Consider the following 23,681-nt stretch of genomic DNA (forward strand, 5'->3'; position numbering starts at 1 on the left):
GGGGGACGGAGCCATCCCCATGCCGGTGAAATCCTGCATCTGTTTCTGCACATCTGGGCTCACAGCACAGTCAGCAGGACTTGGGGGAGCCTCTCGACACAGTCCACTCTCTGCAGCAGCCCAGAAACCCCAGAAAAAGTTCTCCTCGACATGGCGAGCAGCAGCGTCTCATCGTTCTTGCTTTCTTCTTTCTATCGCCGGGACAGGGAGCTCCAAAGCCCAGGGCGGTGTTCTCCACCTGCAGCCTGGGAGTCCACTTTCCCTGTGTTTAGGAGCCCTTCCGCTCTGAGAAAACCAGCAAGGCCTCTCCAAGGCCGCCGAGCAGGAGGCTGCAAGAAACAGCAAGAGGTCATCTTTCCCCTCCCCGGAGCCTGGGGGCTGTGGACGCACGGAGTTGCCTGGTGCCCACATACCACAGGGCAAGGGATGCCCCCTCATCCCGCAGCTGAGCATCTTGTCCCCCGCCCGCACTGCCCTGCTTTGAGGTCAGGCCTAGGGACTGCCCAGTCGTCCAGGGTAAGCCTCAGCTGTGCGGGGGGAGGGGAGTGGGCTGCAAGGTGGGCTGTGATACCTCCCCTTAGGGAAGAAGGTGATGTGTCCCAACCATCCTGACCAGGTGACAGTGACTGCCCTTCGTTAATACTCTCTGGCAGAAATGTTGGAGGAGGGCTTCCCACAGAGCCACCTGATACTTTTTGCCATAGAGGGTTGATGAATATAAAATCATGCAGATATCCATAATCTTATCATTATTAAGCTGACAATCTCTGAATCCTTTTATTTCATTTAGACTAACAGAACACTTAAAAACAAAATACAAACGGGGTGGGGACCTCCCTAGTGGCGCAGTGGTTAAGACTCTGTGCTCCCAATGCAGGGACCCGTGTTCAATCCCTGATCAGGGAACTAGATCCCACACGCATGCCGCAACTAAGAGTTCACATGCCACAACTAAGGAGCCCGACTGTGGCAACGAAGACCCAGCGCAACCTAAATAAATATTTTAAAAAAAAGAATAATGAAGAAAATACAAATGGGGAATCATGAATTTCCCACCAGAGCAGAAAGATATATATGGTCAGTGATTTGAAAATGAAAAAATAGCAGGAGAATGGAAGAGTGTGAGAAAGAGAAGAGCTGGATATTTCAACATGCCTAAAATGTAATACAATGAAAGGTCTGCACATTTCCTATTTTAAACTTCTCAGCAGACAACCTGGTGTCTGTCTGAATCCCCTGTCATTCTTCCCCAAAAGCACTTCTAAGGCCTGGGCTGGGCCATGAGTAAAGGATTTTGATGGGGGTCCCTGAGGATGAAATGCTCTTGTCCAGAGGTGCCAACAACCCCACAATCCCACCTTCTTCTTCCTTTTTTCTCCCATTTACCCGCCCAGTATCCCACTCCTCCTATACACCCACTCCTCCTATACACCCACACACCACACTCTCACATTTGGGCTATTGCGTCTCCATATTCGTAGCATATATCTAAGGCACCAAATGTATGAAACACACTTAGGCTGTGCATATCCTGTTTCCAGTGAAAAATGTCACCTACGTGGGTGACTTCGACATAAAGGTAACTTGTACCATGGACCATTTCCAGTATAGCAGTGAACCGAATAAGTGTGAGAATAGAAAAACAATAAGCTGAGTTCAAACTGTGCTCAGGTGTTTTTAGCTACGTAATCCTGCAAGTGTTATTGGGCTGTTTCCTCAGCTGCACCACAGGAGACAATCACATCTAATCATCTCTGTGAGGCTTAGAAGGACGTACTTGAACCAGCTGACCCCCATGTGTGGCCGACAATGGGCAAGCAATGAAATTATTCTTTTCTCGACTGCTCTCCCAGAGTACGGATCCCTTTCTCAGCAGCCCTCACCACTGGCTGGCTTCCCCAACTCTGCTAGAAAACTCCTTGTGAAGGACGCATCTTGCTCTGCAAAGCCAGCTCTAGCCATGGGATTCAGGCAAGCATCTATGGGCATCTACGGGCATCTTGTGGCAGGTCCCGGGCACAAGGTTCTTCCCGCCTGGAGGAAGTCCTGTCTCATACTGACCTGACAGCTGCTTCTTACAACCTCAACTGTGAGTCTACGTTCTGCTTTCTAGAGCAACAGAGAACAAATCTACACCCCCATCACACATCCGCCAACCCTACAGAGTGGGAAAATCCCCTAAACCCCCGCCACGTCCGCTCCCTGGTGATGTCAGGCCTCTCTCTCTGGGTGAGGGCAGAGAGGCGCTGGTCAAGTAGCCAGTCACTGGGGAGTGGGCTGGGAGGATGACCCCCGAGCCCGCTAACAAGGGGGAAAGCGAGGAGAGGGGCCCGAGGGAGATGTCTGCCTGACAGCTTAAGCTCCAAGTTGGAATGTACTTTCCTCTTTCCTACAGAAGTACTATAATAGTGACAATAAGTTGATGAATTCTCTTTAACGCATACTAAGCTCATAATAACCTAGCTGACGTTTGTGTCTATATTACGAACCGAATAAATTTCTGAGGACTTTCCTAGATCTATATTCATCATTTATAGGATTGTTCCTGGGAGAAACTAGGGTCCAAGTTCCAAAAGACCGTATTGTGAAACATGACCCATTTGTGCTTGTCCCTGGTCTAGTCCAGGGACAGACCCAGATGCTGGTGGGTTCTATTGCCTCTTCACTTTGGATGAAGAGGGGCCTGGGAAGGGGAAGCCGTTCGTTTTGTACACAGGCTCACCTCTAAAGATCTGGCTTTTCCTTCTTAGCCAATCTGCTGTTTCCTTCAACATCCCTTAAAGAACGCACAGACCAGCTTCTTAAACCCCTGGGAAAGCACAGAGTCACCGTGACCTGATGCAAGATCTGTACAGAACTTTGGCTTTGGAAGAGTTTTATTTCTGCAAATGTAACGGGGGTGGGGTCACAGTCATTTCCACTAATCTTCCTTAATCACCAGGGAGAACAGGGTATCGATTGGCTCTTTGCCACCCTCACACCTGCAGCCTTAGAACAATGCTGCAGCATAATAAACTTGCATTTCATCCCCTTGGCTTGGCGAGTTAATGAAACACCTAGCAGCTTAGGGAACGCTGACATGAAAACAAACCTGGTTCCGTTTACTGTTAAAGAGACCCAGGGAGGTGAGCTTTGATGCTGTCTTCTAAACAGCGGGAGATGCTGACACAAGGAGGGGGGCAGGAATCTTAATCGCATTACAGCTGGTTAAGTCAGAGCTTTACTGGACTGTTTGCAAATCTTATAATCCCCATCATTCCTGAAATGAACAAACTTCATGTAACAAGGCATAAACATCAGATTGCAGAGCAGAGGCAGCCAGAAATAGTCATCACTCACTTCTCTTCCAGGGGGTTATTTTCAGCGTCTCTCCACTCCTTCTCTTTTCTCCCATCGGGAGCCAAAGGTCCCATCTCAATTATACATTTATTACTGTGGTGATTCAATGAATTCCTATGGAACCCTCCAGACAGAGGACAGAGACTGTATCCTTTCCCCAGCTGTAGGCCTAGCACTTAACACAACACCCAATAAATATTTACTCAGTGAGTGATGGAATTCTTATAACTGCTCCCCCTTTTCCCATCTGGATTCCAAACTACTTTTGTTTTTTTCCCTTTTCCTCACCAAAACTAATTCACCACTCCCTTGGGGACTTGCTGAGTGACAGTTCACAATTTGATAAACTACTCTGTCGAAAAGTAATGAGCGTAGTTATGAAGGCCTTTCTCAGCATTTTAAAGAAGAGGTTTCAAATTTTTAATTCAGATGAAAAACTGAAAGACCTCAGACACTGTGATCCTAGATGCACTTTGGGGTGTGTGGAAGTTCTTTCTTCACCCCCAAATTCACTCTTCCTACAAAGAGACTTGGGCAGTCTCCAAGCATTCCCTAAAATGAAAGGCACAGACATCTCTACTCAGAGAGGATATAAGACCATTTTCTAAAGACTCTTGGTGTTAATGAGGTTGGGACTGGGATCAAGTTGAAGCGATCCTCATGTTTGTAGCCCAGGATCAATGGCAGGCCCGGTGAATGACGGGCAAAGGGGAGGAGCTGATCACGAAATCCTACAAAGAAACAGGATGTGTTTTGGTTATTCCTTTCTCTCCTGGTACCTAAACCATTCCACAGAGAAGAGTGACTCTCTTTGTCTAAAGAGGATGCGAAGAGGAGGCACACACAACTAATTCTACTCGACAGGAACAGCACTCACAGTTCAGAATTTTTTTCTTTTGTATGTGTTGAATCCCCTTTGCCGAAATTTTGGAATGGAGGGAATTCATTATCGATCTGCACCGTAAAAGGTTGTTCATTAAAAAATGAATACATATTAATCTGGAAATTTAAATTACTGGGCTTGCAATAGATATTAAAATACTGGGCTTTTATAGTTAAAAACAAGGTAATTAGCTGGACAAGAGCAGTTGCTTTTTTAATATATATATTTATTTATTTATTCATTTATTTATTTTTGGCTGTGTTGGGTCTTCGTTGCTGCACACGGGCTTTCTTTACTTGCAGCGAGCGGGAGCTGCTCTTCATTGCAGTGCGTGGGCTTCTCATTGCGGTGGCCTCTCTTGTTGCAGAGCACGGGCTCTAGGCATGCGGGCTTCAGTAGTTGTGGCACGCGGGCTTCAGTAGTTTTGGCACGCAGGCTCAGTAGTTGTGGCGCACGGGCTTAGCTGCTCCACGGCATGGGGGATCCTCCCGGACCAGGGCTCAAACCCGTGTCCTCTGCATTGACAGGTGGATTCTTAACCACTGCGCCACCAGGGAAGTCCCCAAGAGCAGCTGCTTCTAATTAAAGGCTTTAAAAGTTGACCAATGTTGGGGGCTTAGGCTTATCATTTTTCTTGGGTACAGTATTGAGAAGCCTAGTGCCTGTTGATTCAGCAAACAGTGCCGGAAGGAGAGATGCAAAGGTGAGCGAAACGTGGCTCCTTTCCTGGAGGAGCTTCAGCCAGCAGGTGGGCAAGGCGTGCACACGTGTCACGCCGTGTGGTACATGCTGATCGTGGAACACAGAGCGGGCAGCAAGGGCTGCCCAGGACCTGACCCTGGAGCTGATCCAAATCTCTAATTAGGAGATAGACAAGTTCCTTAAGATCTTGCTGAAATTTCAAATGGCACGTCTCCACTAACCACCTCACAACTTCAGACCCGTGATTCCCAACCGGGGCGATTCTGCCCCTAAGGGGACCTTTAGCAATGTCCTGAGACGTTTTGCATTGTTACAGTTGAGGGGGTGCTACTGGCATCTAGTGAGGTGAGGCTCAGGTTTGCTGCTAAAAATCCTACAGGACACAGGACAGCCCCTCACAACAAAGAATTATCTGGTCCAAAACATCAACAGTGCTGCGGGTGAAAAACCCTACTTTAGACAATGAGCTATTTTGTGCCTCTAAGCTGTTGCCCACCCACGAAGGTGGACAATTAATTACATGGGCCCTCGTCTCCTAGAGGGTGACCTCTCTGGGGTCTTGGACTGTGTCTGGAGCCTCAGAGCCCAGTAAGCACTTCTTATAGAATGAATGAACATACAAGCAAATGCAGGCGAGGATATCGGCTGATCCAGGGTCCCCGCCCTCAGCCAGACTGCAGCGGTGGCAGCTACGCTCACTCACGGAGCCCGTGTCCACTGAGCGGGCAGCCTCGACCCACTCCAGCGACTGCTGCTGTGTGGACGTGCAGGCCCAACTTAAAACAGCTGTTCCGTATTTTCAAAAGAATCTGGAGATCTGGACTTTACAGGGAAATCACCTGATTTCTAAATGCTGAGTAATTTGAAATTTGAAAATCAAAAAAGAAGAAACAATGACTATACAGGCAAACACAGAAGGTCCAAACAAAACAGGCCTGCGGCCCTGCCTTCTGACTTCCGATCAGTCTAAGCTCCCACAGGACAGAGACTGGCCTCGGATCCCTGCCCAGGATCCGCGAGCTGGTCACCCAGTCACAGCTTGAACACACCCAGTCTATGGACAATGCAGATCAGCTCTGTGCAAAAGACAGGAAATCTGAAACACAGTCTGACATTCCTCTTCTGGTGGTTCACTTTGTGGTTGGAAAATTCTTTGAGGCTGAAAACACACGATCCTTAAATTCGAGAGTTCTCAAAAATCAGGAAATTCCAAAGTCAAGGTTCCTTTTGCAATAATCACACGTGCTGTTTCCTTGATTTGGGTACACACAGCCCTTCTTTCCGTCTTGTTCAGGACATACCACGAAGTCCACAGGATGTGGAACAGCCTGGAGATACGGCCTCGCACAGACGGCTGCTGGAACCTTCAGACTAAGCGCGGCCTCCCCACTGGAGGGTATCTCAGGCTTATTGCTCACACTCAGTTCAACACCTGGGTGTTTTTTGTTTTTCTGCTGTTTTTTAATTCATTCTGAAATTGTATACAACATACAATCAATGAGGCTTATTTGTAAGAAGGAAAATTACTGTCAAGAGTTGAGACGATCACTATGAAGGGTAAGATACAGAAACTGGGGGAAGAGTCTCGAGGATGCACCAGGATATCTTGGCAGTTAGGTTTTTGGACGTCAACCTGCCCGTTTGTGTCCTGCCTTCCCAGAAGGACAGGTGCAGAGTAAGGAGGAGGGAGTGTAGGATCAGCTCCCTGACCCCAGCACCAGCTCTGGCTCCAAATCGCGAAGTCTCACCGTTGGCACCTCTTGCCCCTCCATCCTTCCCTGTCCTCCCAGGGCCGGAGGGACCAAATACTCTTCCACCCCCAGTCTGACTAAGCCTCTCCCTTCTGCATCAGGTCCAGTTTCAAGCCAGTTCCAAGGCCCTCCTGTTCACCCCACCCTCTCTCTCCTCCAGTCTTCACATTCATTGTGCATTCAAACGGTTACTATCCTACTGCGGAAATTATCTGTATGACTTCTTCTCCCGAAAACTCCTTGAGGGCTGGATGATGTCTTATGTTCCACATGCTTTGCATACAGCAGTCACTCAATAAATATTGTTAGTTGATTGATAGAATTAGAGCCTCTAGTATTAAAAATCTAAGGCAGGACTCCCCTGGTGGCGCGGTGGTTAAGAGTCCGCCTGCCAATGCAGGGGCGCGGGTTTGAGCCCTGGTCCGGGAAGATCCCACAAGCCGCGGAGCAACTAAGCCCGTGCACCACAGCTACTGAGCCTGCGCTCTAGAGCCAATGAGCCTGGAGCCCATGCTCCACAACAAGAGAAGCCACCACAGTGAGAAGCCCGTGCACCGCAACAGAGTAGCCCCCACTCGCTGCAACTAGAGAAAGCCCGTGCAGCAACGAAGACCCAACGCAGCCAAAAAATAAAAAATAAAAATAAAATAAATAAATTTAAAAAAGAAATCTAAGGCAATGAAATCCTTTTCCTAAAAATGTTCCACTGGACATTCTTAGTTCACCGTGTCAGCCCCTGAACAAGAAATAGAGCCGTTTCGTCCTGGGTAACGCTCCTTCTGTACTCCTGCCATATCATCTAGATACTCTTTATAAATGATCAGACTGGTGGGAAGAGAAACATTTAGGCCAATGTCTCTTCCACCTCCCCATGACCTGCTTCTACCTAGACACTATCTACGCTACTGCTAAGTCCTTGGCGTTTCCCACGTCATTTCTAGGGAGGTATGTGAAGTTTATGGGATGTTGGACACACACAGACCTGGGTTTGAATCCTGGTCCAATCACTTAGTAGCTCTAAAATCTTGGGACAATCAGTTAAATGTCTCTGAACCTCAGCTTCTTCATCTTTAAAACGGGGCTAACTTGGAGGGTTGTTGTGAAAGTTAATGAGATAATATTAATATAAAAATGTCTGAAGTATAGTAGTTGCTCAATAAATGGTTATTATTATTCAAAGGAAGAGGTGAGACTAGGAGGAGGAGGAAGAAGAGGAGGGTGTGGGAGTATTTCCTAATTTTTCTTTTCCTTCCGTTTTTCTTCTTGGGGCAGGAAATGCCCCATTAGGGGCTCCTGAGAGGAGTTGAAAATCGCTTTCACTTTCACCGAATGCCATGAGCAAAAAGATTCATTTCTGTCAGTCTGGATGGTTTAGGTACAGACCTGCCCTCAGGCAGGGAGATGGGCAATAACAGACATCCCAGGGGCAGTGACTTTACACTTTTATCCGAGAGCTGTTCCTGGCACACAGACCCCCCAAGAAATATCTGTTTATTGAACCAACCCCTTCCAGCCCAAAGCCACATGAGGTGCAAAGTCACCTCTTGGACTTCCTCATCATGGTATTCCCAAAGCCTGGTCCTGACCCTCACATTTATCTTGCAGGAACCTCATATTGATGTTTAAAAATGACACCATTTGTGTGTGTGTGGCTATGACGGCACAAGACAGGGGATTATTTGCAAGACGTCCTGGGAGAGGGGAGGCTGCCCTAGACACACCGAGCACGAGCACTGGCCCCACCAACCAGCACTGTGGCTTTTGAGCAAACAGGTGACAATTCTGCAGGTCCAATGTGCACATGAATGCAAAAAAGTGGAGGGAGGGGGTGGGAGGAACCAACCCTTAGGATTACTCTCAGCCCCAGAATGAGAAAAAATATGGATTTTCTAGAACTACGCCTTATTTGAGCAAAGCTAAGCAACAATATGCTTTTTCCTTCCATCATGCTGGTAAAGAAATGGAAAAACCTATTCCAAGACTTGTCTGCAATTCAGTTTTGGTGTGCCATTCTTGGGGGGGGGTGAGGGGCGATTGCCAAACCATGCATCCAAACTGGGATGGAAATAAGCATTATCTTCAAGTGGCCCTAGGCTTGTTTTCCTTTTTAAAACAGAGGTTAAGAGACCAGTAAGTAGCAACAACAAATATGACTTATTCTCCATAATGTGCTGCATTAGTGATTCAGGCCAGACAGCAGGCAGCCGTGGTCATAGGGGAGGAAAGCTGTGGGTCATCCGGACAGCAGCCAGCAGGCTGGGCGAAGACTTGGCAAGGACTGACCCATTCCCGGGTGACTGAGAGGCTCGTCTTGCTTGACAGGCACCCGTCGGTGGTTTCACTTGGCAGATGATAGAACCCACCTCCCTCAGCGTGGACATCCTGGCCAAACGGTGCATTGTTCTCACTGTTGAATCAAACTGGTGTGACTTCTGGCAAGTGGAGACAGTGGAAACAGAGGATGACAGGCCTTTACTTTTTTTTTTTTTTTTTTTTTTGCGGTACGCGGGCCTCTCACTGTTGTGGCCTCTCCCGTTGCGGAGCACAGGCTCCGGACGCACAGGCTCAGGGGCCATGGCTCACGGGCCCAGCCGCTCCGCGGCATGTGGGATCTTCCCGGACCGGGGCACGAACCCGTGTCCCCTGCATCGGCAGGCGGACTCTCAACCACTGCGCCACCAGGGAAGCCCAGGCCTTTACTTTTTACTCGATGTATTTCTGCGTTGTCTTAAATGTCTCACAAATAGCACCCGTTACTATGTAGATTTACAATACATAAGTATATACCCCCAAAATAAAGCACGCCCACTAATGAGAGGAGCATCAGCAGTCTTAACAGTTTAAACTCACCATCACTCCCCACCTCACCTCATCGTCCCTGAAGCTGACAACCACAACCCTTGGTAATGATCACATCAGCTGGTTTGAATACTAGCAAGCTGGAGTGGACCAAAGTCTTAACTCCGTCAGCTATCCGATCAGCAGTCTGTGTAGAGAGTTCAGAGGTAGCACCCTACAGCCCATCTTCCACACAGCAGACTGAGGAATGTGTTTTTAACCTGGGAGCGAGTGGCTCCTCTGCTCAGAATCCTCTGATCGCTTCCCCCCTCACTCTTACAATGGCCTTTAAGACCCCACATGGTCAGCCACCAACCAGTCTCATCTCCTACTACTCTCCCCCATCAACCTGTTCCGGCCACACTGCTCCTTGAGCAGACCAAGCACACTCAGGGCCTTTGCACTTGCTGTTTCCCCCCAGGGTCCCCAGGGCTCGTTCCCCAGCTTCCTTCAGGTCTCTGCTCAAATACGGGAGGGAGAGGCGGTGCTGTCTTTAAGCAAATGTATGGGTGCGTTCTAAACAAGGATGATCTGGAACTTGACTAGGAGAAAATGAGTTGAAGGGTCAAAGGCAAAAACACAAACATAGTTATAGTTATATGCACACATAATTAGTGGTTCACCTATAGTGGTTACTCTTGTGTGGATGAGTGGCTGAAAGGTATACCGTTGAGGCTCTGGTTCCTGCTCTGGATGCTGGCTGTAGCAGGTGTGGTATATTCAGTCTGTGAAAATATTCATGATAGTTGCACTCTTCTGAATGTATATTTATATGTCAATAAAATACATACCCAAACACACACCCTTTCTTCAACATTTGAGAGCAAATATTAGGATCCCAAGGAAACACAAACAACTAATTTTCTTCTCCTCTCTCTATGCAAAAGACTTACCATCCCACGGTGGCCCTGGTCAGGATCATATCAAACAGCAATATCGATAAACCAGCCGTGATCACCTGCAGAAATCATTTCAACAAAAGGTCATCAGAGCAGCAGGACCTCGGCAACCTTCTCCAAAGCCATTCTTCACAAGCTTAGTTTGTGCTAGTTCAGATCCCAGACATCAGCCATGCCTTCCCACTTCATGACTTCTTCCCCCAAACACTTCCTAGTCCCCCTAAATAGCTTTCCCAAATACCCCTGTATTTAGCGGAAAATGCTAAGTTCTAGCCTATATTGAGGTGAGAATCTTCAAAGAAACATTTAACTTCCAAACTCTTCAAAGGAGGAGTTTGGAAGCCAACATCCAAACTCATCTCTCCCCTGGGCAGGGGCATAGCAAGAATCCCTGTTTCCATCTTGTCTCAGCTGTGCAAAAAGAATCCTCAAGGTCAGAAGTACTCATTCACCTGTTCCCAGATCCTCCAGCTAAAAACCCAGCTGTCAACCTGCCTTTGCTAACAGCACCGTCTCTCGCCCTGCCCTAATGCCCCTGTCTTTCTGGCCCGTGACACACATTCTAAGAAACCAGGTACTTCCTAAGGGAGGGAGCAATGAAATCATTAATTAATTACTTGCAAACATCTAGAAGCCACAGGAGAGGGAAGAGGTTAGTCCACATCTCTCAGAGCCAGAAATTACACAAAAGTCTCTTAGGAATGGCAGTAACAGGACTCAGCCTCCAGCGGTGCCTCTAAACATCAGCACAAAATAGTTTTGAGAATCAAAGACCCAACTTTGGAACGTCTGCTCAGGAAAGATGAGCAGAATTCCCAGAATTCTGCATTCTGGAATACAAAATGGCTTCCATGAGGAAGGTCACCCTAAGGACTTGCTTCCTTGCAATGAGAAGAAGTAAGAAGCAAGCCGTATCGGGATGGGTCACGCAGGCTGGATGCCCTCGGAGATGTCAACTGCCATCTCAATCAAGGGGACGTCATGTCCGGTCTTGGAGGCCTCTTCAGGTCCCAAGCAGGGAACAAGGCAACAAGCAGATGGTCAGAAGGAGGGAGTGTGTTTAATGGGTCTCATCTTCATTCAGTTACCATCTCAAAAAGAAGTCTGGAAATATAAACCAGGAACGTTCAGTACAGAAACTCTGTGAACTCTTAGAACCTTTGTAGTAGTTTATTCATTTAAGGTCACTTTCTGTTTGCTTTCCTTGCTTAATTTGCAGCAAAAACCTTGATAACAAAAAAGACCTGTGGTGTCTTCAGGAACAAAAAAGAAGTAGCAACAAGGTCAGAGAGACAGTTGCAAAGTAGAAAGCAAAGGACAAGAGGAAACAGATTTCTCAAAGTGAAAACGGAGCGGTGGCTTTTATCTTAAAGAGCTTTTATCTCAAAGAGCAGCTCTTCTTCCCCCATCCTGCCCTCTTCTCATGTGGCATTTTATTTAGGACTTTTGTATCTATGGTCATAAATGAAGTGGGCCTAAAATTTTATTATCTTGCAATGCAATTGTCTGGTTTTGGAAACAAGGTTATACAAACCACATGAATTAATTCATCAGCTTCCCTGCTTCTTTTCCTATAAAGGATACAGATGGTCTTTACTGTGGTCTCTACTCTAACCTGACTGCCTCTGGACCTGGAGCTTCTAGTTGGGGTGGCCTTTAATCCTAATCAAGTCTTCTCTTTCTCCGGGATTCAAGTTTCTCATTTTCATTTTTTTCCAAAAATGTTTTTCATCTATGTTTTCCACTCATTAACATTTAGCAGTTTGGAGAAATATTATTTTATCTCATTTGTGCCCATTTTTATCACCTTCCCTTTATTTAAAATAAATTTAGTTATTTACTTTTGGCCGCGTTGGGTCTTCATTGCTGCACGTGGGCTTTCTCTAGTTGTGGTGAGCGGGGGCCACTCTTCATTGCAGTGAGCAGGCTTCTCATCGTGGTGGCTTCTCTTGTGGCGCAGCACGGGCTCTAGGAGCGCGGGTTTCAGTAGTTGTGGTGCGCAAGCTCAGTAGTTGTGGCTCGCAGGCTCAGTAGTTGCGGCACACGGGCTTAGTTGCTCTGTGGCATGTGGGATCTTCCCGGACCAGGGCTCGAACCCATGTCCCCCATATTGGCAGACGGATTCTTAACCACTGCGCCACCAGGGAAGTCCCTAACACCTTCCCTTTTGTTCTTAGTCATTTTCTCTTACTTTTTTTTTTCCTTTCCTTCCTTAGTCTTAACCAAAGTTAATCTCGTTAATCCCTCTTTACTTTTGCAACTTCTTGGACATTTCCTGGGACGGTGCCAACAGAGATTTATTTCTTGGAAGTGCTGAAAAGGCCTCTATTCTGCTGACGGAGGTTAGTGATGGCAGCTTGGTGTTAACAGAACAACTCATAACGTTTCTGAAGACTTTCTTAACTCTTCACCATTGTCTTCATCTCCTTTGCCCTTTTTACCAGCTTTTTTCTTTTCCAACTTTACTGAGGAATAGTTGACAAATGTAATTGTATATATCTAAATTGCACAACATGATGATTTGATATACATATACATACATGGCCTCCTCTAATTGTCTTCTCTGATGGCTTTTTTCATATGACTTACAGTCTCCTTTGTGGAACCATCACCTCCCACATGCCCTGCAACAGTCACAGCTGAGGGCTTGTGGCTCTGTTCCTCTATGGGTTTCTTCAGCTTAGGAGGAATCTCGTCTTCCATGAGATAGACAGCTGGCCTGCTTGTTCCTATTAACTGCACCTTTTGCCAAGAAAAACACCTCTGAGAATTTTCAAACCAGCCCTTACTTGAAAATAAGGTTGGTTTATAGCCAGACTGGTGCCTTTCCATCTGCTGCTTCCTGGAAACATTTGCATGGTCTCCTGCCTTTCTCCTGGGCCCCTCTTTCAAACTTCTCTAAATTTTTCTCTCTCAATGAGCAAATCTGCTGGCTGAGACACTCAGTGAAATTTCACAAGGAGGTTTGTCTTCTTTCTGTAGGGAATTTATAGTGAACTTGTTTATTCTGTAGAGCTACTGGGGAGGCAGATGGGCCACTTTTTAATCTATTTCCAGAAGGACCCTCAGTTCCTTAGGCTTCTCTGCTTTCTTTTACCTCCATCACCAGCCCCAGCAGTCAGCTCTCTTTTTAGAAGCATTTCCCATCACCCTCTTCCCTCCCCCCCCGCCCCCTGTGTGTGTGTGTCTCTCTCTCTCACACACACACACACACACACACACAGAGTCACCAAAGTTCTACCACTTCACAAAAGTCACAGTGTAAGAAGGGATGAGTAGCAGCCGACAACACCCCACTGAGGGGTGGACCCTGGGCAGGTGTCCAGCCCGACTCACCCACTAAGTGACTTGCACCCACACATCCATCTCAGCCTGTATGAGCTTCAAGTTCCTGCCCCAGCAAAGCAACAGATTTCCATATGCCATGGGCCGTCAGGGCTGCTCAAAAACACTGGGAAGTGTGTGAATGACAAATCTACTTGTGCTAAGAGTCCACTCCACTTCTAACTCCACCGAGGAACAAACAGAAGCCAGGTGAACAGACCTTTCACCTTCACCGCTGACTGTGCAAGTCTGGGTACAGAATGTCCCATGCAAGGGCACCTGGGGGCAGAATTTGGGAGGTGCAACCGACTCCCTAAGCTCAGAGGTGGGGAAACTGTGACCCAGAGATGGTGTGTGACTTGCTCCAGGCCCCGGCGACTTCATGGCAGGGAGCAGTGGAGTCAAGGCCCTGACTCCCAGGTCAGCCTTCTCTCACAGCCAGAAAGGCCCTACATGAGCTCCATGCAGCTTTTTTGAAAATAAGAGTCCACTAAAAGCAGGGACTCAGATATCTGCAAGCCCATGTTCACAGCAGCATTATTCACAATAGCTAAAACTTGGAAGCAACTCAAGTGCCCATCAATGGATGAACGGGTAAGCAAAACGTGATTTTATATATATATATATATATATATATATATATATATATATACATATATATACACACACATATATATACACACACACAATGGAATATTATTCAACCTTAAAGAGGAAAGAAATTCTGACGTATGCTACAACACGGGTGAAGCCTGACATTATGCTCAGTGAAATAAGCCAGACGCAGATGGACAAATACTGTATGATTCCACTTATATGAAGCACTTAGAACAGCCAAACTCATAGAGATAGAAGGTAGAATGGGTGTTACCAGGGCCCGGGAGGGATGAGGAGTGGGAAGTTAGTGTTTAATGGGTACAGACTTTCAATTTAGGTTGATGAATGTCAGTAAAAGGATAAACTTTTTTTTTTAACCTTTAAAACGGCTAAAATCTGCCCATGAGAAAGACTCCAAGTTACTCTTGGGGCTTGCCATTCAGGAGATGGAAGTAGCAGCCATACTGTCAATCGCTGTTCTTGCTTTCAAAAAGCATTTAAAAAAATACAAATCTAAAAAAAAAAAAAATACAAATGTTTCCCCAAAGAAGAAAGAGCCCTGTGGTCTGAGGAATGTCTGCCTTGCGCACATGAGGACCTGAATGACAAACACCAGGACCTGCCACAGTTCGGGCTGCCAACAACAGCAGAACTCAATACATTGTGTCAACGGCGGGGCTTTGAACTTCCTGGATTTGTCAATGGATGTCACAACCTCCGTGTTATTTAAACAGATTTTAGTATTTAAAGCAGATCAGGTTTGTTTTTTAAACATTCATTTCGATCCTGAGACAAATTTCCTGTTTGTTTAAGGGAAAATACAGAGGAACAGTTGTTGATGGGAACCCGCCAGAGAGTCCTGTATTTGGAAGAGAATCAGACATTTAGTTTTGCTGTTTGTTATTGTTTTGATGTTGCTGTTGTTGTTGTTGAAATACATAGGACATAAGGAAAAAGTGGCCGATGGCAGCGTGTATACAAGGCCCTTCACCGTAACTGCCCCGGTTCCAGCCATGCACCTCCCACGTAAACTGGTTATAGGTTTTCAAACCCTGTTTCATCCCATCATCTTGCCTTTGCTCAGCAAGTTTTCTCTACCTGGAATAATTTCACAGGCCTCCTCAAACAATCCCTATTCACCTTTTGAAAATCCATTTCTAAAACTTTTCCTGAGTGGATCAGAAGCTTCTTCTAGGGGCTTCCGTAACCCCTTACCATTTCACATGTCAAATTCTACTGAAATGGTGGTCTCCCCACACAGGAGGTGAGCTATTCATCTTTGTATGTTCGGGGCCCAGCAACAGAGACTTGCATACAGTAAGTGCCTGAAATAGTTTACACAAATGCACTTGATCGTCAGAGCTGGTAACATAACCCCAAAGTGTTGTTTATTTTTAAATCGCTTTTCATATATTAGGGACATTGGAACCCAGACCTGAGAACCCTGGGGACAATCTCTCTGTCCCTCATCTGTGCCTCTTGGACCAATTACCTCCATGGGGCTCCACAGAGAAGATCTGAGACTGGCTCTCTGGTTCCAAGTCCAAAAATGCCAGGGAAGGTTCTGATTGGTCCCTGAACCAATTGACTGTGGCCTGGGAAACAGAGTAATGTAAGAACATGGAAGCTCACCCTTGAACTTCATGGTTGGAATGGAGGAAGGAAGGTTTCCCTGGAGGAAGGTAGGGAAAGTGTTGGGCAGACAGAAGAACAGCTTTTTCTATACCCTTGCCATCAAAACCATCTGGGAGCTTGCAGGAAATGCAGGATCTCAGGCCCTACCCCAGACTGACTGAGTAATATCTACAGTGGAACAGACCCCTGGTGATATGCATGCACATTAAAACATGAGGTGTTCTGCTGCACACCATCCAACTCCAGCACTGTCCAGATGGTACTGCCACATCTCCAGGGAAGGGTGGACTCTAGCTTTCTCACAGGCTGTAGAGGCACATGTCAGACTGTCCTGGAGTCCATCTGTGTTTCAGATTCACATATGAATGTAACCAACTCAGCCTTTCTTTTAGGTTAAAGAGTAAATCTAATAAAAATGTATAATCTCGGGCTTCCCTGGTGGCGCAGTGGTTGAGAGTCCGCCTGCCGATGCAGGGGACACGGGTTCGTGCCCCGGTCCGGGAAGATCCCACATGCCGCAGAGTGGCTGGGCCCGTGAGCCATGGCCGCTGAGCCTGCGCATCCGAGCCAGTGCTCCGTGACGGGAGAGGCCACAACAGTGAGAGGCCCGCATATGGCCAAAAAAAAAAAAAAGTATAATCTCAGAACAGGCTGTCTTTCTCGCCTAGGACCAAAGAAACTATGCCAAATCCACTAGACAGAAACCACATCTAAGGCTGAGAACTCTGTTTGGTGTTTTATTTATTTATTTTGGGGGGCTGCATTGGATCTTCGTTGCCGTGCACAGGCTTTCTCTAGTTGCAGCAAGCGGGGGCTACTCTTCATTGCGGTGCGCAGGCTTCTCATTGTGGTGGCTTGTCTTGTTGCGGAGCACGGGCTCTAGGCACATGGGCTTCAGTAGTTGTGGCATGCAGGCTCAGTAGTTGTGGCTCACGAGCTCTAGAACGCAAGCTCAGTAGTTGTGGTACACGGGCTTAGTTGCTCCACGGGATGTGGGATCTTCCCGGACCAGGGCTCGAACCCGTGTCCCCTGCATTGGCAGGCGGATTCTTAACCACTGCACCACCAGGGAAGTCCCTAGTGATGTGTTCTTAATTTCAGTAGAAGTATCCGCAAAACTGCCAAAATTCACAGAACCACTTTATAACATTGATGAATAAGCCAGAACCTGGTAAATAAGACATCATCATTACCATCATCATCACCATCTTCACCACAGGAATAATTTATTACACCATTTTACATTACCACCACAGTGTATGAGGGTTTCAATGTCTTCACATCCTTGTTCTTATTTGTCTTTTTTATTATAGCCATCCTCATGGGAATGAGGTGGTATCTCACTGTAGTTTTGATTTGCATGTCCCTAATGGCAAGTGATGCTAAACATCTTTTCATGGGCCTATTGGCCATTTATTTATCTACTTTGTAGTATTGCCTCTTCAGATTCTTTGCCCATTTTTAAACTGTGTTATCTTTTTACTATTGAGCTTTAAGAGTTCTTTATATGTTCTAGATACAACTCCCTTATCAGATATATGATTTGTCTGTGAGTTGTCTTTTCATTTTCTTGATGGTGTCCTTTGAAGCTCAAAAGTTTATAATTTTGATGAAGTCCAATTTATCTATTTTTTTCTTTTGTTGCTTGTGCTTTTGGTGTCAAAGCCACATTTTGAGTAGCAAGGAATTCTAAATCACTATTCCATCCAACACCTTAACTAATGATTCACTATACATGAATCATACCATTATATCACAGTTTCCTTTTTATAAAGCCATTCATTCATTCTACCTTCAAACATTTATATTCTACTTTAGAACATGATCTATCCAAATTAAGTACTACTTTACTTGATTTATAATGAGTTTCCAATGTGAATTTTAGAAGCCAATATCATGCTATGTGATGTGAATCCAAGACAACAGAAATCTGAGAATTAGGAGATGAAATGAGCATGTATATTTAATGAAAAAGTCTAGAAAACCTCAAGTAGTAATTCTCCAAACATATTCATAGTAATTTTGAAGAGGCTGGTGACTAGTTCTTTAAGGCAGGAATAGAGGAATGGAGTGTTGAGATTATCTAATCTATCCCCTAAATTTCAGCACTTTAAAGATGTCATTCCATTGTCTGTTGGTATTCATAGTTTCAGTTGAAATGTCAGTTACTTTTTAAATTTAAGGTAATGTCTTTTTCCTCTGGTTGACTTTTAAGATTTTCTCTATCTTTGGTTTTTAACATTTTAACTAGGATATGCCTAAGCATACTTATTTTTCTTTGTATTTTTAGTTTGGGGTTTGGTGAGATTCTTGAAGCTGTGGGTTGATGTCTTTCAGCAGTGTTAGAAAATTCTCAGCCATTATTCCTTCGTATATTGCTTCTCTCCTTACCTTCTAGAATTCCAAGTACATATATATTAGACATTTTGACAATCTCCCCCATGTCTCTTATACTTTGTTCTATTCTTTCCATTCCTTTTTCCTCTCTATGCTTCACTAATCCTGTAACACTGTGTCCAGTCTACTCTTAGACCCATCCACTAAGTTATTAATTTCACACATATTTTTTTCCATTCAATAATAACTCTTTGATTTTTTTTTACAGATTCCAATTTTGCATTGAATTTCTCCCATAATTTAATTCATGTTTTCCACTATTTTCTTTAACATATTATTCATAGTCACTTTTAAGTTATCACTAGCTCCAACACCCAGATCATTTGTGGTTATGCTCTCATTATTTTTTCCACTTAATTATCAGTCATGTTTTCCTGCCTCTTAACATGTCTACAACTTCATACATTGAACACTGCATGTAAAAGAACTACAATCAGGGATTGAGTAAATCAGAGATGGGCTATAGCTCTAGTAAGGCTTAGTCCACCTCTACTTTATCTAGTTCTTCAGGTATTGCTCTTCCAGACTTGTGTGTAAGAGCCAGGTAGATCTCTGACTTCTCATTCCTGTAAGTTCTGCCTTTCAGAAATTTTTTTTTTTTTTTTTTTTTGCATTACGCAGGCCTCTCGTTGTTGTGGCCTCTCCCATTGCGGAGCACAGGCTCCGGACGCACAGGCTCAGCGGCCATGGCTCACGGGCCTAGCCACTCTGCGGCATGTGGGATCTTCCCGGACCAGGACACAAACCCACGTCCCCTGCATCGGCAGGCGGACTCTCAACCACTGTGCCACCAGGGTAGCCCCTTTCAGAAATTTTGACCTTAGCTTTTTAGCTTCCCATCCCATGTAGATTCAAAATCTGGCAACAGTCTTTAGGGGAAGAGTCATTGTATATTTGCTTCAGGCTCCTCTTTTTAGCAAGATTTTGTCTCCTAAGTACCCCCAAGATTATGAGCTTTTGCTTTGCCTTTCTGGGCCAACCAGAAACCTCCAGAACTGCTCCAGAGTTCAGCAAACGTCTCCTGGGAATACTGGACTTGCCTTTGGGGCTCCTCTAGTTTCCAATCCATCAAGCCAGTTCCACATGACTGCCAAAAGCTCTGCTAGTTTCTCTTTCCCACAGAATATTTCCTTTTCTTGGACAAAGTCATATCCTTAGGCCACACCCAGAATCAGCAAATATCCTTCACCTCCTCCAACCCCATGAAGAAAATAGCCTGTGTCACTCAGTATACCTAGGAAGGTTCTTCCTTCTTGGGAAATGTTTTTAATTTAATTCTCATTGCTTTCACAGATCTCTGATTTCTTTAAAAATATGATTTTTGCAATTTACTTGTTTTTCCCCTGGTTGTTTCAGCTGAATGTTGGCCTGTCACAATGTACAACAGTCTACTCTGAAGTAGAGGATTTCCGTTTACTATACAGACGAGAAAACTAAGACATAGAGAGATGGTAAGACACTGGTTTTCAAACCAGATTTGGCTGACCACTATTTCCCTAGAGCCACCTTGGATGTCATCATGGTGAGGCAAGGTGGGGAGGCTTTATTTGATTTGTTCTGAACATCTTCCTGATCAGTGACAATCTTATTAACTCATCATTACAATTTAAATTAGCTTTGTATTTTCATCATAGCCTAGGATCTTGTATATATCAGCCGAGGGCAACAGGACTTTCTTAAGGGCACAGTCTCTTTGTCTTCAGACACAGAGATTCAGATATGATGCAACTGGTGATGATTAATAAGGCAGACTGGAGGTGAGAGGAACATACAGTTTCCTTTCCTCATGATTCTCTCTGCCTGGGGGGAGGAAACTCTTCTGCTTTCCATCCTTTCAATCTCTTCTAAGTTCACTCTAATGGGAAGAATTATTCATCTGATTGTACACTTAATGAGGCTCATTACACTAGTTAGTGGGATTCCAGTGTTTTAAAGGCAAGAATCCAGACTCCACGTGATTTATTTCTTCCCTTGAATCCATGCAATAAAATTTTCTTTACCCTGTCTTCACCTGTTGGGGGGTGGGAGTGGAGGATGGAGAGGAAGCCATGCCTCCTATAGGGAGCAGAAAGCCTTAAGTCTCTAAACCAAGGTTGAGTTTTCCAACTCAACTTTGTTTCCCACTTGCCTACTATTCTTTGTCCATATGTTCTCTTAGTCCATATATCAAGAAGGGAGAAGTGGGTAGAAGAGTTCAAGTACCAGAACTCTGAACTCTTTAACACATGCTGTATGCTGAAAAGACCCGTGTGTCTTTTATGCCATCTGACACTGATCCCTTGGTTCCAGCTTCAGAAATCTGTGACCTTTGGACCTTTTATCTTGGACTTGCAATCTTCCTGGATCAGCAGTGCAGAAAGTGTTGGCTCTCCCTCAGAAAGGGTGGGGTGTCAGACTTTTCTCTTCAGTACTCACGTTTCTCAAGAGGCCATATTAAATCATGTCTGCTGAATCAGTGCTCCCTGGTACCTTTGGGGGGGCTTCTTCCTTTCACCTATCTCTTTGGGCATTCCACTTCAGCTCATCCTAAAATACCTGATTTGGTTGGGTTTTTTGTTTTGTTTTGTTCTTGTTTATTTTCTATAATATACTACAATTTCTTTGAATAAAGGGGCTATAATTTGCCAAGTATTGCTCCTTTGCCAAGAAGTATAAAGAGCAAAATAATGTAGACATACTCAGAACATCCAATCGTCAAAGACAAATGGAGAATTCGAGACTTCTCTAACTTTCCTTCAAATTCAATTCAGCCTGGTATAGTATTAATAGATTCTTCATTCTAGTATTTTCTCTCAACTTTTTCAGTCTCATTTTATTCAGTAAATGTACTCACTTATTGACAGACTTACTTTTAGAATGATGGATTTCTGCCAAAGTTATTTTTCAAACTTTGCCTTGTTGATTAAAAAGTTCTATCAGTCTCCCAGCTAAGCAGTACTCTGTGCTTCTGGAAAGGAGGAGCATGCAGCTAAGGTGTTTTTATATTCTACATTATTTTGATCCTCTCAAAGAATAGATCTAATCTCTGCAGTCTATTTTTAGAAATGAAATGAATTTAAGCTCAAAGGAGCTTTAAATAAAAGCACCATAATTATACTTACTCCAAGGTCATGAGGATTTTTTCATCTCCATTTAACAACAACTTCAATTCACGTTATTGTTATACTTAGTAATAATGAAGGTGAAGGAATAGATTTGCCAAAAGATATACAACAAGACCTGCTTAAAGATAGGAAATGTGGTGCTCATTTGGTAAAAACCTTTTTGCTACTTCTAACCTGCCTTCTTCCTTAATCCCAACAATTCCTGATGAAATATCAGTTGGGAGAAGTGAGCCTATGATGTCGAGGGCTATACCCCAGCTCCAGGTCTAGTCACACCCAGTTTTACATGACCAGAGAGTGAGAACTCCTTAGAAGTGTACAAAGCTTGCACAAGACTCACTCTACCAGCTCAGTTCCACTTGAGGGATTTACACAAACCATGAAGACTTTCTAGCTCTTGTTACACAACTCTTGGCACTCACTGCAAAACGTCAGTGGGTCACCTGTGCACTCTTTTGCTATGGACTGAATTGTATGCCCTCCTCCACCCTAAATCCATATACTGAAGTCCTAACCTCCAATATTATGGTATTTGGAGATGGAGCCTTTGGAAGGTAATTAGGGTTAGATGAGGTCATAAGGGTCGGGGCCTCATGATGGGATTAGTGACCTTACAAGAAGAGGTCAGATAGCTTGTGCCCTCTCTCTGCCATGCAAAGACAGAGCTGAAGACAACCACCTACTACCCAAGAAGAGAGCTTTCTCCAGACACCAACCCTGCTGGCACCTTGATCTCGGACTTCCCAGCCTCCAGAACTGTGAGAAATAAACGTCTGTTGTTTAAGCCACCCAATCTATGACATTTTGTTATGGCAGCCTGAGCTAAGACAAAATTCCTTGCTCTTTTGGAGAGTTTACAAAAGGAAAGCTAAAAAGACAACAAACTGTTTAGGAAGAAGCTTTCACTGAATTAGAAGTGAAAAAGGAAAAGGGCTTTGAGTTATTGCTGGAAGGACACTAAGGCCAAATTCCCTTCACTGAGCCCCTGGCTAGGAACTAGAGAGGCAAAAATGAAAGGCAAGAACCTGCCCCCAGCACCCCATTCTAGGTTAGCTACTTCCAGAGGTTACTAAGCCAATAATGTCAATACCATATGATAAGTGCTAAGACATGGGTATACTCAGTGTTGCAGGAACAAGCCCACATCAAGATGATGCCTGAGCTCATCCTGAAGGACAGATAAGAATTACCAGGTGAGGAAGGGTGAAAAGGGCTTTCTACGTGGAAGGAACAGCAGGAACAAACTCACAGACGCTAAGCCACTGGGTATTAATGGAAAATGCAAAGTGTGAGTTGGGTGGAGGCCACCATTAAAGCTGAAGGAAACCTGAAGAGAAAGAAAAAACCAGTAGCTGGAAACTGCTTTTTCCTAGCAAGGTATTGAAAAAAAATCCCATGGGAACCCTATTCCCTTAAAGACCGTGGGCAGCTGGGTCCAGGATGACTGGGCGTGTAGCATGTCTGGACTTGGACTTCAAAAGAGCTCATCCCAATCTGTTCTTGTGCCGTGTCCGTGGGAGAGCAGCGGGCCAGCACTCTGAGAGTCCCCAGTGTCCCCTTGCTGTGTCACAAACTCACTGACTAACCTCAGGCTGGCCGTTCCCCTCTCTAGATTTCAGTTTCCCCCTCCCTAAGACAAAGGAATCATCTATAAAGTTATTTCTCAGGGACTGAAATTTTATTCTCTCGCTTACAACTTTCTTTTGAAAGGGATGGGGGAATTTTATTCATTCCTTGACTTGTTCCAGTGAGAATTTTCAAGAAGCTTAAAAAGACAATCTTTACAGACTTACAACATCTGTAGGAAGTAGATAAGAGAGATGAAGATAGGGGGAAAACAAAGACAGGGAGGCAGAGATGAGGCTATGACCCCAAGTCCACGCCAGAGATGTCTACTGATGCAGTGGGGAGGGGACTACACGTAGCAGGGGAGGAAGCAGCTCAGGAGTTTGGCTGTAGCCACAGCTGTGAAGATCCATGGTCAGCCACACAAGCGGTGTCCCTAAGATGCAGGCAAACGGACTGCTTGGGAGAAGCCATTTAATGTCAGTCTGCCTCCGAAGTTTAAACTGAAAACATAGTTACAGACATTCAAATATATGTTTCAAAAAAGCACAGAGCAGTTAATTTAGGAAACCTGTCAAATGCCACAGTGAAGCCTAGTGTAGTGACCCAGAGGGAAGAAAATGCCTTGTCTTGTTCCCATGCCATT

At 45.1% G+C, this 23,681-nt stretch overlaps 1 protein-coding gene across 1 annotated transcript in view; it reads right to left on the reverse strand.

Moving 5' to 3' along the window:
* Positions 1–268: 268 nt before the first annotated feature.
* The window catches only part of TMEM241 (transmembrane protein 241), a gene marked incomplete at both ends in the record, with an annotated part of 103,171 nt that continues 79,758 nt past the window's right edge, over positions 269–23,681 (reverse strand). Inside the window, 2 exons of the mRNA XM_079717441.1 lie at positions 269–329; positions 10,407–10,471. Of these exons, the coding sequence (XP_079573567.1) occupies positions 269–329; positions 10,407–10,471 (126 nt within the window). The remainder of the gene's footprint in view (positions 330–10,406; positions 10,472–23,681) is intronic.

This window comes from Hyperoodon ampullatus, assembly GCF_949752795.1.
Source record: "Hyperoodon ampullatus genome assembly, chromosome: 13".
In the NCBI taxonomy this organism is placed as follows: domain Eukaryota; kingdom Metazoa; phylum Chordata; class Mammalia; order Artiodactyla; family Ziphiidae; genus Hyperoodon; species Hyperoodon ampullatus.